This window comes from Eulemur rufifrons, chromosome 4 (genome assembly GCF_041146395.1).
Source record: "Eulemur rufifrons isolate Redbay chromosome 4, OSU_ERuf_1, whole genome shotgun sequence".
NCBI classification, from domain to species: Eukaryota; Metazoa; Chordata; class Mammalia; order Primates; family Lemuridae; genus Eulemur; species Eulemur rufifrons.
In genome coordinates, this window is record NC_090986.1 from 63,839,199 (window position 1) to 63,858,943 (window position 19,745).

Sequence of the window (19,745 nt, forward strand, 5' to 3'; positions counted from 1 at the left end):
GCTGAAGACCTGTGTCTGAGAGTTATTTTTTGTCATCAAACTTTTTTTTGTTCACAGTTAGGAATTTGCTAACTTTGATGACTGTGGTTATTTATTGTTGAAATTTTGGATGTCATGAAAAATACAAGAAACTATGTGAGAGTGATCTTATTAACAGCTAATGAAAATTAGGTAAGCAAGAATGATGAAAGAATGATTTCTTCAGAAATGCATCATGGGAAAAGTAGATGTTTTATTTTAATTTTATATTTTTAGAGACAGGATCTCACTGTGTTGCTCAGGCTGGTCTTGAACTCCTGGGATCAAGCGATCCTTTTGCCTTAGCTTCCCAAATAGTTGGAACTACAGGCACATGCCACCACACTCAGCTAGATGTTTTATTTTTAGAGATACTGGTTGCTCTTATGATTTTATCCATCTCTGTAACACATTTTAAGTCACCCCCTTGATTATCAAAAGTTATGTGTTCCATTAGTTCAAATTGTAATATCCATGTCAGACTCAATTAATGAAGGACATACATTTTACACATAAACTGGAAGCTACAAAACTGGCTACAAAACTCCCTTTTCCTTTGCTCAGCCACTGGAAATATATATCTTCCCCTCTTTGTCTGGATTTGAGAACTGACAAACTATCAATTATTTTGATTACATATGGTTTTATCTCCCAAGCTCTTACGTGGAACAGTAGAAAGTTCCTTCTCTTCCCCATCATAGCCCCATCCCACTGTCTTCCAGGATGCCCCTCTGAGGACCAGCAACCCCTCCTCATTGTACACTCTCTCCCCAGCTTGCTCTCTCTCTTGGAGACCTGATTCCAGGCCATGGGATGGAGGAAGAGGAATTTGTACAGGGTTGGAGAGGAGACCTGGGGGTGCAGGGAGGGGTAAGGAGGAAGAGAAACATTGTTACATGTACAAATTGGGTTTTTGAGAGGGATGAGTGCTACAATTTAGTGCTCATTTGATTCAGGCACTATCTATGTGTCAGACACTAGCTGGGAACCTTCACAGCCCTAATCTCTTCTAATCCCCACATCAACCCCTGTGAAATGGTACTGTGTCCATTTTACAGATAAGAAACTAAGACCCAGAGACCTTAACTAGCTTGACATTTCATCATTTTTCTAAACTGATTATTAACTTGATTCCAATAAATTGAGGACTGCTTATCATGATGTTCCTAAAGGAGTTATTTCTGAAATGATAGTTCTATCTTTGGAGCCTTAGAAGTTACTGGCATTCCAAAACTCTTTATCATATAGTTTATCCTACGCAGTCTTCATTTAGCAACCAGTAATGACAGAAATTCTTTGCGGGAGATTCTGCAAAAAAAGATGGATATATAAAATGTAAGTATAAAGCTGAAAATGGTTTGACCAGAATTGGCCAGAATTGTGCTGGCAAAATACCTTAAACTTTTGCGATACAGCGAAAGCATCACTGCTTTGTTCATTAAGCATTTGTGTGCCAGCACCTCAGGTAAGGTAAAGGGATGAAGGACATGTTCTGTTCTCAGTTTTCTGTGCAGGAAACAGACACACAGCCATTGTCAGATCAGGAGTGACAACCTGTGCATCAGACACCTGCGCAAAGCGTGAGGAGACCTGGGCATGGGTTTGTTTCCCTCCCCCCAACATATTACGGACTACAGAAGGACAGAATCCTGCCCTGAAGAGAAATCACTGGATCAGAATCTTTTTCTGTTTAATTCTCTCCTGTATCCCTAACTGTTACTCTTCTCTTTCCCCCTCTTTCTTCTTGATTCTAAAATGTTCTTTTCCAATGTAAATTTTCTGTAACTTTGAATTGCTTCTAGAACTTGGAACTTCAAACCATAGGCGAATTGTGAATCTTAAGCTAAGCTGAAAATCCACTTGTCAAATTGGTGCCTAAGACTCATTAAAATTTCCACTCAAGCTGAACATTCTTATTTCCTAAGGCCTGCTGAGTACCTTCAGAGGAAATTTGAAGCTCAACAATATAAGTTAAAAGTGGAAAAGCAATTGGTAAGTCAAATATCAAATATGGGAGGCAATCAGGAATTTCCTAATAGTTTCTCTGCTCACAGATATTCATAGATTCTTAAGTCAGAATTCATTCCACTAGAAGGTCAAGACTACTCTTCATTAGTCCCCAGTTTTTAATAGCTAAAGAAAATAATGGGAACAGGCTTGAATCAGAGTCTCGGAAGGCTGGTTTTTTCCTTGGCTCTATCACTTGCTGTGTGATCTTGGGCAGTTGATGCAACTTCTCTGAGCCGTAATATCCTTTTCTATAAATGACAATTTTGAAGTATGAACTTCAAGTTCCCTTTCAGTGCTGCAGTGCTTTGATTCTATTTTATTAAAGACTCTTATGCAAAGTTGCAAAAAGTGACTATTGTATGTTATTTGAAATGAAAGTTAACCTTCACCCTGAAATACTGTGTCAGAATTCTGGGACTGACAGAGACTGGATATGCATCCTGTGTGTGACACTCCTATTTTGAACTGCTTAAAAGCTGTAGTTCTATTCACTTACCTAATCTCATCTTCCAAGGTTGCTAAACCTTTATAGAACTTTAATATCACAATTATAATTTACAAATTCAGAAAATGACTCTAGGTAGTATAAAATATCAACTGCTTAGAATAAATAATGGTTGAATAAATTTGCATAAATTGTTTAATATTTCATACTTAAGGAACTTCTGCTACTTACCGTAAAAAACTCCCAAATACTTAGTTTGCTGGTGATATAATTCTTGTTTACAGGGAAAAGTCAAGATCAAATCAGAAGATGTTTCCAAAATGCAAGTTGCTTTATAAATTATTTCATTCAATAAATAGGGTCTTCGTCCATCTTCTGCTGAGCCAAATCACAACCAGAGACAAGAGCTAAGAAGTAATGGAGAAGAGCCTAGATTCCAGGAGCTGCAGTTTAGGAAAAACAAAATGAAGGAACAGGTTAAAACCAGTCTTATTCCAGGGCTACCATTGTACTCATATTGTCTTCTGTTCTGCCGTAGGGTGTTACTTCTATTACGTTTTCTACAGAATACCTGGGAGGGTGCTGTTGCACAAGTGCTTGTTGGACACACTCCGTATGTAAAGCACCATGCTGGGTGTCACAAGGGATACAGAGTTATGCATTTCACTTTCTCAGAGAATGCAACATAGCTAAGTTCATAAGGCTTTTTACCTTGGATTGATAAAATAATTGTCCATCATCATTTACATATTTAGGACTTATATTCGTTTCTTAGAGCTGCTGTAACACAGTACAACAAACTGAGTGGCTTAAAACAACAGAAATTTATTGTTTCACAATTGTGGAGAGTGGAAGTCCAAAATCAAGGTGTCAGTAGGGCCAGGCTCCCTCTGAAACCTATAGGGGAATCCTTTGCCTCTTCCTAGCTTCTGGTGGTTGGTTAGCAAACCCTGGCATTCCTTTGCTTGCAGCTGCGTAACTCCATTCTCTGCCTTTGTCACATGGTATTCTCCCTGTGCCTCTCTGTCTTCACAGGGCCATCTTCCTATGAGGACATTGGTCATGTTGAACTAGGGGCCCACCCTACTCCAGTATGACCTTATCTTAACTAATTATATCACAATGACCCTATTTTCAAATGAGGTCACATTCTGAGGCACTAAGGGTTAGGACCTCAACATATCATTTTTGGGGGGAATACAATCCGACCCATAACAGGATTAGATATAAAAGTGGGACTTGCAAAGTAACTGTATGTCGTTAACACACTTGGAGCTATATATAACAGCGAGATCTGTATCTCAATCCGCTGTCTCACAGGGTGAGAAGTACCACAGCCAAAACATACGGCAGATTATCATCTTTGGGAGCAACAGATTTTCTAATTCCCATTTTATATTACACGTTTCAAAAATTGTAGGCTGCATAGAGATTATTTTTGTGAAGGTACAAACGTTTAAAGTTTTTGGAATGGGATTGCTTTCCAGGAATATTGGAAGCAGTTAGAGGAAATACGCCAACAGTACCACAATGACATGAAGGAAATTAGAAAGAAGATGGGGAGAGAACCAGAGGTAAATTCATTCTTCTAGAGGAAAAGTTGTTCTATCGATTTAGAGCTAACTAAATTGAGCTTAAAACTAATGATCTCCTTATAGAAAAGATAAATTTTTATCCGAGAGGTCATGATGCAGACTTCTTTTTTAATAGGAAAACTGTCAGACCTAATTGAAGCTTCATTTTATTATGGTTTACTGGAGACCTCACAAGGTGATAGGTATGTCTGAGATTCTCGGTTAGGAATGGCTGTTATTAAAAGTATTTGTTGATTGTCTTCCTCGTGAATCAATGAGTATTTACTGAGCGGCTGCTTTAGGCCAGAACTGGATTAGATGCAGAAAGTTCATGCCCAGGAGGGGGGGAAAAACTAGCATTTATTGAATTCAACTGTCTGCAGAGGTAAGGTTCTCAAGCCTGTATAAGGTCACATCTGAGTCAGTCGAGATGATTCTAGAAAATCTCTTAAAGGAGCCACATGGGAAATTCATCTTTGCAGTTCTCAGGAAGGTCTCTAGAGCTGGCACAGATCGCTGCTTCTTCAGAAGAGGTCCAGATGAAATAGCTAGCCTGTGTTTGGAGACTGTGCTGTGTGAAACATGGCAAGAAACCCTCAGGGACCTCACACGCTCCTACGAGAGGCCTGTGGGCCCCGGGACGCTGTTTCCCGCCTCACACGCACTCAGCGACACATTCATTGAGTAGGATGGCCACGCTGCTGAAATAGGTCTCTCTCTCCCTCTCTCCTCCTCGCCTCCACCCCTAGTGCATGCAGATGAATTAATAAAAGGCAATGAGCTTGTACGATTCAGCTGTATATGTCAGGCTGTGAACTAGAGCTTTCACACACGAACTTCCTCTCATTTACCCTCCAGAGTGGAGAAATGAACTCATCCAAAGTCAGGTAGATATTACAAGGCAGACTAAATGTTCAGATATCTGACTCTGAAGGCCCCGACTCTTTCTAGCACATGCAGTTCTACTCACACATAGCTGGGGAGATACGACACACGTATGAAACACTGAGAGTAAGACGGAATACAGCTAAGCCCTGCAGGTGCACAGGAGCGAACATGAGCAAACATGATGAGCAGGGTGCAGGTTTTATGGAAGAAGCGGGTGGGTCTGAGAAGAAGAGTGGACCGTAGAGGGGCAGAGCCAAGGGGGAGGCATTCTGAAAGAGCCACGCGAAGTTTCCCATAGCGTGTGCCTGCAGGGGCAGCTTGGGGGTGGTTCTCTCCGGAGCAGAGGTTTGATTCGTGGTGGGCAGCCCCGGGCCACCGTCCACCTTGGATTTAAGGCAGGTCTGCAATGGGAAGCCTAGTCCAGGAAGGGTGGGTAGCAGACGTTTCTACAGAGACTATGAAAGAAGCGTCTGGGGGATGAATACTGAGGCCGCCGCAGGGAAAGGGAGCAAAGAGGGCTCTACCCCGCCCGTCCCACTGACAGCGCCTCCGCCATGTAGCCTTCAGAACTCACGCAAAACCAGTGGTGTTGACTGTGTATAATTTGTGTTAAAGGAGAACTGGAAAATAAGTCCCAACACCTATTTGGTGAGGAAGAGTGACCTGCCCGTCCACCAAGATACATCTGAGGAGGACGCTCCCGAGCAGGTAGTGACAGCTGTTGTTAGACGTGTCTGCTGCCCAGTGAGTTGCCTCTGGCCACTGGTTCCTACCCCTCGCTGTCAAATGGAACCCTGCGGGGAGCTTTGAAAACACTCAAATGTCTAGGCTCTGCCCCAAATGGTGTGGGTGGGACTCGGGCATCCTGTCTGCAGAAGCTTGCCAGGTAATTTAGTGCGCAGCCAAGTTTGAGAACTGCTGCTTTTTTAGCATATGTTCAGCTCTCGGGATGGTGGGAGTCTCAGACACATTGGTTGTGAAGTCTGGTGGTCACCTGGTCTTCCATTTCAAAACCTTACATTTTTGATGGGGACGGGAGGCCAAGGCAGATGGATCTCAAGAGAGACTTTTTTCTGAGAAAAGATTATAGGATTATAATGCCAAATGAGTCTGTTGATTTCAACTAATTCTGAAAATTATTCAACCTGTGAAATGACCTCATAAGCAATACTCTTGTGATCACGTTTTACTTTACAAGGAGTTGTACTGATTTTGTGAAGAAGCCCAAGAGTGCTTTTATTTTTGCTTAATGAGATTCTCAATGATATGGCCTGTCCTGGGAATTAGTATTATCAATCAACTTATCTAATTATATAGAGTAGTTCTTTAAATGTTAAATTATATTTATTGTTAAAGCTTGGTCCGGAGTCAACTAGAAATTGGAAATCCTTAACATATTGTCAACTTGTAACATCTTTGGAAACATTCTAAGATGCCAGTAGGCTCATAGTCAAACCCATGGAAAGACAGCTCAGATTTTACAGACATTTCTTTCTCTCATGTTTTAACCTGGTTTTAGCAATACAAAGAAATCTAATACCTTAATGTTAAAAAAAATCAAGTATCTAAAAATAAAGCATAGGAAAGAACGCAGACAAATGATGATGCCTTCTCTTAAAAAGTTGATATCATAAATTAGGTGAATAAAATGTCTTATGTTTTATGGAGTAACTTTGAAAGAAAACATGCCAAAATGCCAACAGTGTTATTTAGAGGCATTTAGATTGGTGTGGTGAATAGGGGTGATTATTTTTTCACTACCTTCTAAATTTCTTATAAGGAGGTTACAGCACTTTTGCTACAAAAAGTGTGTAATAAAGTATCTGCTCCTTAGTTCTGTCAGCATCTTCATCAAAATCTTCACACAGAAAAGGCATCTGATGTTTATTGATGGCTGCTGGGCTCCAGAGGAATCCAATAGCAGATCCCTTTGCAAACTTTTGTAAAGGAAATAATTATCCCCAAATTTGTCCACTTTTTGAATTTAGGTTTTCATTGTCTTATTTGAAGGAAATATGCAACTATATAATAAAACAGGTTTTTAAAGTCTCTTGTGCTACTTGTAGAGTTTCCAAAATACTGATTTGAACACGTTTACCTCTGCTTGACAATCTGTGGCAACTCCCTTTTGTGGATAGGATAAAGCCCATTTTCTTAGCATGGCATTAGCAAGCCCCTTTCTTAGAATGTTCCAGCCTCATCTCTCACTATTCCTCCAAACACACCCAAAGGTCTAGCCATCTCAAACTACTTTCTTAAAAAAGCTTTACATATTTACAAAAGGCAACTTCCTTTTCTCCTCCAAGCCTTTGAAAAATGCTCATTCCTCTACTAAAATATCCTTTCCCTTTCTTCTTTTCTTGCAAAACCCATCATATCAGACTTCCTGGTGAAGTTTCTAGCACAGCTTTTTTCTCTCTCTCCCTTAGAATTAACGAATGTATTTCCACGACATTTCTGTATACTTCACACACACAGTGTGTGTCAGTTTGAAGGATTATTAGTTGTTTGCCCTGCAACCTTGGGAAGGGTGTTTTTCTGCCTTGCAATATTATGAAGCCTAAAAACAGGACTGTGACTTACGTATCTTATATTTGTGAAGTTGGTTGTCATTTAATTGGGTAGCCTGGTTGTCTCAGTTGTACAATAAATGTCATATTGCTTTATTTTCCTTAAAATACAATGATCTCAGACTCCAACCCTTATCCACCCCAGTGGTTGGGAAATTCAGCCTCAGGCTGCTGTAGAGTTCCCCAGTGTCATGTCGTGGGAAAGGCCCTCGTGGCACTGGGAAGAGTGATGACCGTGCAGCCTTGGGGACTGAGATCTTTGTGGAGTGGGAGCTCTAGGTTGGGGTCCAGTCTCTCGCCCGCCGCTCCACTGTACTGCCACAGAGCAGGACTTGGGTCCCCCTCCCTTTTTAAAAACAGCTTTACTGAGGGATAGCTGCCTATAATTTCAGATCTATACTTTATAAGATTTGACACATGCACCCAGGAAACCATCACCGTAATCAATATGGTGAACATATCCATCACCCCCAAAAGTTTGTTTATGCCCTTTTGTAAATTCCTCTCTCCCGTTTCACCCTGCCTCTCCTCCAACCTCACCTCCAGGCAACCACAGATCCGCTTTCTGTCACTGTAGATTAGTTTGCATTTTCTAGATTAGTTTGCATTATGTAAATGGAGTCATACTGCATGTGCTCTCTTTTGTCTGGCTTCTTTCATTTGCATAATAATGTTGAGATTATCCATGTTGCACACAGTAATCATTCCTCATTCCTCTTTATTGCTGAGTATATTCCACTGTATGAATATATCAAAGTTGTTTATCCATTCACCTGTAGGTGGATATTTTGGTTGTTTCTAGCTTTTGGCTATTACAAATAAAGCTGCTATGATTATTCATGTACAAATCTTTGCGTGGACGTATGCTTCTTTTCTTTCATTTGGGTAAATACTTTGGACTGAAATGGCTGGATCATATAGTAGGTGTATATTTAACTTTTTAAGAACTGCCAAATGGTTTTCCAAAGTGGTTGTATTGTGTTACCCTCCCACCAGCATCGTATGTGAGTTCCCTACTGTCTTTGCGCGGCTCTTTCCTCCCTGGGACTCTGTCCTTCAAACTCTAGCAGCCTTACTATCCCAGGTCCTCAGCTTTGTCTTACCAACTCAGGGAGGCTGCCAGGCTCAGCCTGGGCTCCCCATCCCTGCACCAGAGGCTGCAAACTCTCTCAAGACAGTAGCCTGGGGCTGGGGCAGGTGTAGGGCTTGTCTCATTTGTTTTCCATTTCTCTTTCTTTGCTAGATATCTGATGTATTAAAACCCACTGTTTCTGTATTTGATCTGGCTCGTTAGTTGTGTCAGGTGAGAAAGTGAATCTGGTCCCCGACACCCCATCTTGACAGGAAGCAGAAGTTTGCAGCAGCCACTGCTTGGGAGGCATCGGGGGCAGTCAAGCCCATCTGGGCTGCTTTAGAGAAGGTCTGAGAGATTGCACCCCTGCTTTTGGGCCTTCACCTTGCTGTTCCCTCCACGTGGAAGATGCTTCCCCCAGACCTTCATATGCCAGGGGTTGTTATTGTTCCAGGATGTAAATCAAATGCCAAACAAGCTTTGCCCGCCTTACTCTCACCCCCTACTCGGTTTCCATCCTATCACCCTGTTTCATGTCCTTGATGACACGTAACACTTTCTGAAATTATGTCATTCATCTGTGAACTCATTTATTACCTATCCTCCCCCAGTAAAATGCGAGCTCCATGTCAGCAGGGGCCTTCGGGGTCACGTTCGCTGTGCCAACCCATTGAGTAGATTTCTGGCACATTGGGAGTGCTCTCGAGGAATTTGTGGAATGAATATTAAAGTGAAGGGGATGCTGAGCAGGCAGTTGGATATGGGAGTCTGAAGCTGAGAGGAGAGGAAACGTGAAGACTGAAGATGTTTAAGAGTCATTGTATAGGCCGGGCGCGGTGGCTCACGCCTGTAATCCTAGCACTCTGGAAGGCCGAGGCGGGCGGATCATTTGAGCTCAGGAGTTCGAGACCAGCCTGAGCAAGAGTGAGACCCACTCCCGTCTCTACTAAAAATAGAAAGAAATTATATGGACAATTGAAAATATATACAGAAAAATTAGCGGGGCATGGTGGCACATGCCTGCAGTCCCAGCTACTCGGGAGACTGAGGCAGGAGGATCGCTTGAGGCCAGGAGTTTGAGGTTGCTGTGAGCTAGGCTGATGCCACGGCGCTCTAGCCTGGGCAACAGAGAGAGACTCTGTCTCAAAGAAAAAAAAAGAGTCATTGCATAAAGGTGACGTTTAAATTCATAGGCATGAATAAGACCCGCTCATATTGAGGAAGAGAGAAGCAGGGGCCGGAACCCTAAGAAACCTCAGCATACAGAGTTCACCTCTCTGCTGATCCTTTGAAATTCTTGTCATCCACTTTTGCAGTTTTCTTCTCTTCCTCCTTGAAATCGCCTTTCAGTTTTTAGAGTCCTCTCCTTCCTTTATACTATTGTGAGTTGTGCACTTTTCTTATTTTCCTGATGAAGATCATAAGCCTCTTAAGGCTTCCCCCTCTTAAGGGGAAGCTCCTATAGTCAAAATTCCATTCTTGAATTGGATTTGGTTTGACTGGACTGGACAGGAATAAGCATTGTCACATTATAAAATTTTATCCATTGAAATATTAAGTGTATTCATATTTCAAGTTACTGGATATCGTGCCCAAGTTTCAGCAAATTATTATTAACTTTCCTTAACAAAGGCATGTTTTTATTCTCAAATCAATCATCAATTTCAATCCAGAAATTCAAACCATGTAGACATTCAGTGTTGTGAATTCAGGGGTTGTGAAAATATAATTTTTTGATCAATCTTAAACGACAGGATTGTATTTTTCTCTAAACTTTCAGGACATTGAAGGAGACTTGAAACAAATGAGGCTTCAGAACTTAACGGAAAGCGAAATTCCAGAACAGAAATGTAAAGCTAAGGTAATAAGCATTTTTGCCTTTTGGTTCTATATTGAAAAGCTGAGGAATCTACACTTTGCAATATGGATGATTTTCCCTGTACTATTTTATGGAATTGCCCTATTTTATGATGTTAGACTAATGGTTTTAAGTATCTGTAACGTCAAATAAAATTGAGCTAGGGAGTTGTAATGTTAAGGCTTTTATTGAATTACCAAACTAAGATTTTTTTTCTTATTTTTTTCCTAGAGAGGGGTAAAGTTTGAAATTAACTTAGACAACTGTATTTCTGATGAAAACACCCTCCAAGAGGAAGAGGTATGCCATTAAGTATACATTTCCATTAGTAGGTATGAGAAAATGAGTATATCTTACTAGCATGTTTCATGAAATTATTCCACAGGCTGTAAGAAAAATTTTCTTAAGTATTCCTAGGTGGGTCTCTGATGTTTAAATGAGTCTTCCAAATCTTTTTTCTCCTATTTTTAAAAATAGAGGTTATTTCCTTACATGGATTATTCCATTTTAATTTATTTTGCTTTTATAAAGCAAAATATCTATTTTCCACATATCAACTTTTTATCATAGCCACATTAAAAGACACAGTCAACACAGTCAAGAACTAATATATTGATATACTAATATAAATTCAACAGGTACCCTAAAACTATGAACATTTATTTTATGTCTTAATTAGTTATTGATAACTTTGTATGGATCTTTGGTTCAATCTCAATTATGCATTTGGGCTGTCCTTGCCACAGCAATAAATACATGAATACAGTAAATAAAATCTTATTTTATTATTTGATTTTAACATCTTGTTTATTCTACTTTTTATCAGACTTGCCAATGTCAAAATTAAGTAGTTTGTTTTTCCATTTACTTTCTCTGAATTCACTTTTTTTTTTTTTTGAGACAGAGTCTTGTTCTGTTGCCCAGGCTAGACTGCAGTGGCATCAGCATAGCTCACTGCAACCTCAAACTCCTGGGCTCAAGGAATCCTCATGCCTCAGCCTCACAAGTAGCTGGGACTACAGGTGTGCACCACCACGCCCAGCTGATTTTTCTGTTTTTTGAAGAGACAAGGTCTTGTTCTTGCTCAGTCTGGCCTCAAATTCCTGGCCTTGAGCGATCCTCCCGCCTTGGCCTCCCAGAGTGCTAGGATTACAGGCATGAGCCATGGTGTCCAGCCTGAATTCACATTTTAAGTTAGTAAAAGTTAAGTTTGAATAATCATACCTGATACTCAATTTTTTCTTTCATGTTCTTATTAGCTTAAAATTTTTAATGTTATCATTTCTTATTTTTACCAGCATTTTGTTACATAAAGACTTCATTAAAGGTCAGGCGTGGTGGCTCACGCCTGTAATCCTAGCACTCTGGGAGGCCGAAGCAGGAGGATCGTTTGAGCTCAGGAGTTCGAGACCAGCCTGAGCAGGAGCGAGTCCCCGTCTCTACTAAAAATAGAAAGAAATGATCTGGACAGCTAAAAATATATAGAAAAAATTATCTGGGCATGGTGGTGCATGCCTTTAGTCCCAGCTACTTGGGAGGCTAAGGCAGGAGGATCGCTTGAGCCCAGGAGTTTGAGGTTGCTGTGAGCTAGGCTGACGCCATGGCACTCTAGCCAGGGTGACAGAGTGGGATTCTGTCTCAAAAAAAAAAAAAAAAAAAAGACATCATTAGAGTGGGGATAGTTAGTGCTCACCTGTATTCAACCTTTAGACCTCTAAGTGCCCCTGGGCTGTGAGATCAGAGAGGAGCAGACCTGGGGACCTGTTTCTGGGTTGGAACCTGAGGCGTGGTGCAGCCACAGAGCTTCAGTGGCAGGAGGTGCTGACACTGCCCTGCTGGAAGGAAGGAATGGAGTCCAGAAAGTTTGAACTGCCAGGCTGGTCATCCTTCCTTATTCTGTGCTTCAATATGCTTGAAACGTAGTGATTATTTTCGTATCAATTACGGAGTATTAGGAGCAGCTTCAGGGATCTGGTTAGGAATGTCGTATACTTAAAAGTGGGGCATGGGTGCGAAGACCTGGAGAGTTCTGTGGAATGGAACTGCAGTAGAATAATGCAAAAGCAGAAAGTCTGGATACAATTAAGTTGCCCTTTGACCAGTGCTTGTCACTGTTGACAAGGAGAAGAAATGAAAACATTCCCATTTCTAGCTTATTCCAACATAGTTCCAGTTTTAAAACTCTACAGATTTGTTTATTAAACATATATTGACTATTTACCATATATCTTGCTAATTAGTATTATTAGGAATACAAAATATTTTAAAGTATTTTTTTCAAAATATGGCTTATTTCTCATGAAACACTGTGGGATTGATTTAGGTAATGGATATGCTAAATGAAACTTTGGCCTTCGAGGACAGCAGGAAGTTTAAGAAATATGAAAGTATAAAGGAACATGAAGATTATACAGACAAAGCATTTGAAAAACTCTGTTGCCCAGAAGCAGGTATGTGTCCTCTGAAAACTGGAGACGAGAAGGAACTGTTTACTTAGCAACCATCTTGAACTCTGTCCCCAGGTGTCTGCTGTGGCTCTGCTGTTACCTGACCCTCTCTGCTTTTCCCTAGCTGGACAGAACCTCAGTCCCTCTTCTCCTGCCCATCCGCAGGATATCTGGGGTGTCCACACTCCCTGAGACCCAGCTCTCTGCTCCTGCTCTGCACTTTGGCAGTTTCACCTGCTCCTTCTCGTAGCTTCTGCTTCTCCCAGGAGCTCCACACTCACCAGTCTTTCTCATTGTCCCCTGGAAAGCTCCATGGACAAGTGCCACCAGCATCTCCAACTCAGCATGTGTAAAATCGAGCTTTTCTGTACCGTCCCTTCCCAATGACCCTTTATTTTGGTCAATGCCATCACCAGTATGCACCCCCAGGGTGGTTCCTACTCTGAGATGTCTGGGAGTCTTCCTTCTCCTTCATTCCTTCTGCCACTGGCTTATGGCTCTGTCGTCACAGCTTCAGCAGTGTGGTGTGGTAGGCCATGCGTGGGCTTTGGAGACAGACGGGAGTTTGAATCCCAGCTGGCACTGCTGCTTTCTGGTCATGTGACCTTTCTTTCTCAAGTTACTCCTATGCCCTGAATCTCGGTTTCCTCTTAGGAACAGGGGATAGCAGTGGCAGTAATAACCACACAGGGTTATTGTGACGACTAAAGGGAGATTTGACATATAAAGTACCTGGCACCTGTTAGGTGCTTAATAAATGCTGTTCTATTAATTTTCCCTTTGCTTTCCCCCATTGGATTGTGTTATTCTCTTATGTGACCTCCTTTTCTCCAATATTTGTCCTTCATTCTCTGACTGGTTGCTAAATTTATCTTGTCATATTATTACTCTGCTCAGACTTGCTTCAATACCACCTGCAGGATAAGGTCTGCTCCACGCAGTATCACATTTAAAGCTGTGCGGCCTGATCCTGCAGTGACGCCCTTTCCTACCCCAGCCTTCTTTCTTTCCAGTGTCGAGGGGACCCACACAGCCTGCTGGGGCCCCCATATTCTCTTATAGCTATGTGAGCATTTACGCAGCTGGCTGGGCTCACTCTCCTCTTCCTAGAATACCCTCTGCCTCATCTCCCTCTCGAAAAATCCTCATTCAACTCAGCAGGCATTTTATTGAGGGTTTTCTTATGCCACAGTCTGTGCTTGGTGGCAGGGAGCTCAAAGATGAACGAAACCTGGACCCTGCCCTCGATATCACAGAAGTGTCATAAGCAAAAGAAAAGAGGCACAAAACATGTTTTCTGAGCCTGACATGTTAATCGTTGTCGGAGTGGGAGCAAGCTGGAGAGTCAGGGGTCCCCACTCCTCCAGGGCGTCACGTGCCCTGGAGCTTGGGCCTTATCCTGTGTGGGTGGTGGATTAAATCATATTTGCGATGAGGAAGATCATGCTGGCTGCGGAGTGGAGGATGGCGGGCAGGGGCAGGGCTGAAGCAGAATAGTCCAGGTGGGAAACCACAGGTGCACGAGCCAGAGCAGGGCAGGGAGAAGAGGCACTGAGTGTGGGGCTTGGGGAAGAGAAGGGGCTCAAGGACACTCCCAGTTTCCTAATTCAGATGCACAAAGCTGTCCCCAACCAAATACGCAGTACATAGAGGGTGGTCAGTAGAGGTAACGTAGTGATCTAAGTTTGGAGCATGTTGAGGGTTAGGTCTCTAGGAGCATCAGCTGGAGATGCTTAGCAGGTACCACCTGTGTCAGACTTAAGGCCTGGGCACATCAGGGCTAAAGATACAGTTCGGCGGCCTTAGCGTATCCACGGTATTCAAAGTACCTGGGCGGAGGGGCTCCAGTGAGAGGGAAATGGAGCTTGGGAAAGAACGCTAGCGTTACTCAGAAAAGTGGTGAGAGAATCAGGAGAGTGAAACTGAAGGAGGAGATTTCATGAAGAAGGCACAGGAGTCGGCAGCATCAACTGAAAGAGAAAGGCCAGGTGAGGAGGGTGGGATTTGGCCTCTTGGGAGCCCTTGTTGGCCTCAGTGAAAGCGGTTAAGGCACAAGCGGTGAATTCAAAGGTTATCTTTGCACAAGTTTGCTGGAAAGAGGACAGAGTGTGTTGGCTCTTTTTTAGATGAAAAGAAAAGAAAACCCTTCATTAGTCTGATACTGCAAACTGTCTCTCATTTAATCTGCATTCCTGTAATTATCATTCAGGCTGAAGAATTTTTCTATATGTTTAGTGACCATTTATATTTCTCATGTGAATTGTATACTCACAGCCTTCATTCATTTCTCTACTGAAAATAGCATATTTGTTTTTTTCTTGGCAAGCCTGATTTAAATCAAACCTTTGCCTGTAATACATATTGCAAATGTTTTCCCCAGTTGGTCTTCAGATCTCACTTACAGTAACAATAGCAAATGTGTGTATATGTGTGTGTGTGTGTGTGTGTGTGTGTGTATTCTCTTAGAAATAAACATAACAAGAAATGTGCAAGTCATATGAAGAAAACTGTAAAACCTTACTGAGGTATTTAAAGACCACTTGAATAACTGGAGAGAAATAACAGTGCTATGTACTAGAAATATTCTTTCCAAATTAATATATGAATTTATGGCAATTTTAATCAAAACCACAATAGGATTTATTCTTTTCTGGTGTAGGGAGATCTTGGAATATTGGATAATCTTGAAGTTTCTTAACTAGCCAAAAAATTTTGAAAATGAAGGACAGTAAAGGGGCACTGTACCCTTCCAAACATTACAATATATCATAGAAATTATAGTCATTGAAACAATATGATAGTAGCACCAGAATAGATAAAGCAGTAGGAAGAAGAGCGAATTTAGAAACAAACCCTAGTATGTATCATAATTCAGTGTGTGCTAACAGTTACATTACAAGTCAGTGGGAAAAGAAAGGAGTATTCAAATAAATGCTAGTGGGCCATTTTGTTAACAATTTGGGAAACATTGTGAAGTCAGACCCTATATACTATGATATTTAATACAACAAAACGAATTTCCCCCAAATCAAAGAGTTTATGTGTAAAAAGTTATACATTAGAAATGAAGTAAAAGAAAATATAGATTAAAAAAATTTTTTTAATAAGAAAGAGCTAGCTTTTCAAAATACATACAAAAAATCACATAATAAATTAATAATAGATTCAACTTTAACAATGAAAAGCTTTGGTGAAGCAAATAATACTAGCCCCTGGAAATATCATTTTCAATAATTTATCTAGGGTACATAATCATAAATGTCCACAAAAATTCAGCTCTAAATGAAGCAATCATACAAAAGCATTATTTATAATAGTGAAAAATCACTAGCAACCTAAAAGTCCAGCAAAAAAGAATTAGCTACATTACAATACATTCATGAGACAGCATACTGTGTTTGCTTTAAAATGGTTGTACAGAAGAATATTTAGTGGCCTGGATATGACATGTAGCTGATTGAAAAAAGCAAGTTATGAGAAGGTATGTAGTATATGGCCAAATTTTCATTTCAAAACAGAGCAAAAACTATATGGAGGGGAAACTATATGGACAATGAGATTATAGATGATTTTTATTTTCTTCTACTTATCAGATTTTGAAATTTTCTCTAGTGAAAACATAGTAATAGAGAAAAAGATAATACAAGTTATTTTTTAAATTAAGAAAATGGAACAGATTGCATTTCTGCAGAAACTGATTCAAGTAAAACTTCTCATAGATGCCTCAAAGAATTTGTCCATTTGTGTCACTAATATTTCCTTAGCATTTAGCTATATGGGCTACTCAATCAACGTTAATAATAAAAGTGAAGCCATTTTACACCTGTTTATAATTTCAGTCATATAAGTTATGATCTATGTTAGAATGAGGGTGGTCATTCTCTAGCCTGAACTTACCAGCTGATAGATAGACCTCTGGGTTCCTAAGAACTGTTTGGTGCAGTTAGTCAACACTTTGGCTGCTGTTGAGTTAATGAGTTATTTTCTTACACTCAGGGTTTTCCACGCACGATGCTGTTGCTGCAGAGAACAGGAGGCAGTGGGATAGAGGAGCACCTCAGACTCTGCTGCAGATGATGGCAGTGGCCGACGTCACCTCCACCTGCTCCACCATGCCGGACGGTGAGTCTGTGGTCAGCTAGCATCCGTCGTCAGCAAGGGAAGACCGAGGCCCCGACACGGCTGTGTTGGTCGTCCTGATGTGACAGTCCTGCTTCTCAGTACAATCCCTGTAGATTTTGTATCAAACACCTTTCAAAGACATTGTTTTGGTTTCTCCCCTACCCCAGAGAGACTTGCCTGCTAATTATCCTAGACCAATCACCACCCTAGCCACTAGATGTAAAGGAGGACAAACCCAGGATGCCACCTTCCTCAAAGTGAGGGATAATGCACAAGGAAGGGCAGGCGACTTGATTTACCTTCCAACGCCAGCTCAACAACTCCCTTGCTATTTTGCAGAGGGTCATTTTTTTTATCACCAATAAAATTAGAATTAAAAGAAGAGCTGGGCCAGGTGCTGTGGCTCACACCTGTAATCCCACTGCTTTGGAAGGTCGAGACAGAAGGTGAAGCCAGGAGTTCAAGATCAGCCTGGGCAATATAGTGAGACCCTATCTCAACAAAACAAAAAATAGAAAAATTAGCCAGGCGTGGCAGCACGCATCTGTAGTTCCAGCTACTTTGGAAGGCTGAGGCAGGGAGGATCACTTGAGCCCAGGAATTTGAAGTTACAGTAAACTATGATCATGCCACACTGTACTCCAGTCTGGGTGATAGAGTGAGACCCTGTCTCTAAAAAGAAAGAAAAGAAAAGAGAATAGCTATGCCTACAAGATTTAGAGAGCAACAGTGTAAAGATACATATAAGTTGTTTTGTAAGCCAATGCGCTATTTAAATGTTAGGAGTGTTTAGGATATGATGATATTTTCAACCTAAATTCCTTTGTTTCGATTTGAAATTCTGACATTGCCTTTCCTTAGAGGGCTCATAGTAACCTCCCACCTCTGGGTGTTAGTTTCACAGGTGGTAAAGATTTTTATTACTTATTTCCTATGTTCCTCTTGATAAATGGGGCTGAGAGAGCTAAAATGTATACCTGTACCTGTGATGAAAGCTGAAATATGTTAGTGTATCACTGAAATTAGTAATGATAGGTATGTGATTGACTTATAATTCAGTAAGACAATGGAGTGAAAACCCAACTTGGAATAAGTAAATAGAAAAGAAAATTTATCACACCAAAAAAGCTGGTTTACAAAGCAATAAATGACTCTTCTACCCATGAGCTATGTGACAATAAGTCACTAAACTTTTCTATATCTCAGTTTCTTTATTAATAAAATGAGGAGTGGGATTAGGTTACCTCTAAGGTTCTAACATTCTGTAATCTTATAAAAAGTCAAATAAAGAAGCATTTTTATTTTCTATAACAAAGTTTCCTCTTCAGATGGCCAAGTTATTGTGATTGAAGGCATTCCAGAAAATAGAAAACAGTGGCGGCATGAGGCACCAGGAACTTTAATGAGTATTTTGGCTGCAGCACATCTAACGAGTAGCTCATTTTCTGCCAATGAGGGAGAATTTGGTATGTAGTTTATTTTTAACAACATGACCAGTCCCCAGAGGAATTTCGTCAAAGATTTGCAAATGCAGAAAGGGGATAAAAATACCTTCAGCCTGGAGAGAGAATTGGGAGGGTGTCTAGCCCTTTCAGACACTGATTTGCTTTGTCCAAGCCTGTTCCAAAAGCTACTAACAAAAGACGTGAGCTTCCAAGGAGAGTGGTGTAATGTTCTTTAATGTAATCAGCTGACAACTGATGAAAAGTTAAGTAAGTGGGACTAATGGCTTTGTAGCTGAAGATCTACTATTGCTTAGCTCTACCTGACACAGTCAGTTTATTTCTGACAGCTATTCAGTGGACTCAAATTACTATCCTATGGGCAATAAAAATATATCATAATATAGTTTGAGGGTTTTTTTTTTTTTTTTGGTCTCCAATTTTTAACAAGATTCTGCTTTTATTTACTTTAAGAGAAGCCAACCGTCATTTTCTAAAGTTCTAGGGAATTCACATCACAATGGGAATTTGGTTCTGTCGGGCATTCAGGTATGAAGTGCCACAAGAAAAGCCACTGCAGGCAGGCAGAGATTCAACAAGCATCTGCACAGGTGTGAGCTTGGGGCCTCGCATTGTGATGTGAGGCAAAAGGAGATAAACTAAAAAACTAGGTGACTACCTAGTCAGTCTGACAGAGACTGATAAATAGCACTACAAAAATACATATACAACATTAGCCATGCCTGTAGGGGGTGTGTGCCTGTAGTCCCAGCTACTCTGGAGGGTGAGGTGGGAGGATGGCTTGAGCCCAGGAGTTGGAGGCTGCAGTGAGCTATGATCGCACCACTGCACTCCAGCCGGGGGTACATATTGAGACTCTGTCTCTAAACTATATATATATATATATATATATATATATATATACACACACACATATATATATATAAAAAATATCAAGAATAATGCAAGAGGGGTACCTAAATAATTACCAAAGAGTGGGTCAGCTAGTTTGTGAAGCCCAAGAAAGGGGGAATATGAAATTCCAGCTGCCTAATTGACTCTTAAAAAATGTACAGGATTTTGCTGAGACGGGCATTGTAGGTGGGGAGGACCATGTGAGGAACGGACTTGCAGAGGGCAGATGGGTGCTGGCGACTGCGAAGGCCAGTTTGACTGAAATCTAGGAGCAGTAGAAGGGGCCAGAGTCCCTGAGGATATGAAGTCCTTTGATGTTACTACTTATCTCATGGACACACTGTTGTTTCAAACTTAGGAGGAGACACAGACAGAAAGGCAGAG

At 41.1% G+C, this 19,745-nt stretch overlaps 1 protein-coding gene across 1 annotated transcript in view; it reads left to right on the forward strand.

Moving 5' to 3' along the window:
• The window catches only part of NEK5 (NIMA related kinase 5), a 51,244-nt gene that overhangs the window by 23,024 nt on the left and 8,475 nt on the right, over positions 1–19,745 (forward strand). Inside the window, exons 12-21 of the mRNA XM_069467251.1 lie at positions 1,944–2,010; positions 2,833–2,949; positions 3,961–4,047; positions 5,551–5,643; positions 10,358–10,438; positions 10,667–10,735; positions 12,759–12,885; positions 16,879–17,004; positions 18,333–18,470; positions 19,451–19,453. Coding sequence (XP_069323352.1) covers positions 1,944–2,010; positions 2,833–2,949; positions 3,961–4,047; positions 5,551–5,643; positions 10,358–10,438; positions 10,667–10,735; positions 12,759–12,885; positions 16,879–17,004; positions 18,333–18,470; positions 19,451–19,453 — 908 coding nt within the window. The remainder of the gene's footprint in view (positions 1–1,943; positions 2,011–2,832; positions 2,950–3,960; positions 4,048–5,550; positions 5,644–10,357; positions 10,439–10,666; positions 10,736–12,758; positions 12,886–16,878; positions 17,005–18,332; positions 18,471–19,450; positions 19,454–19,745) is intronic.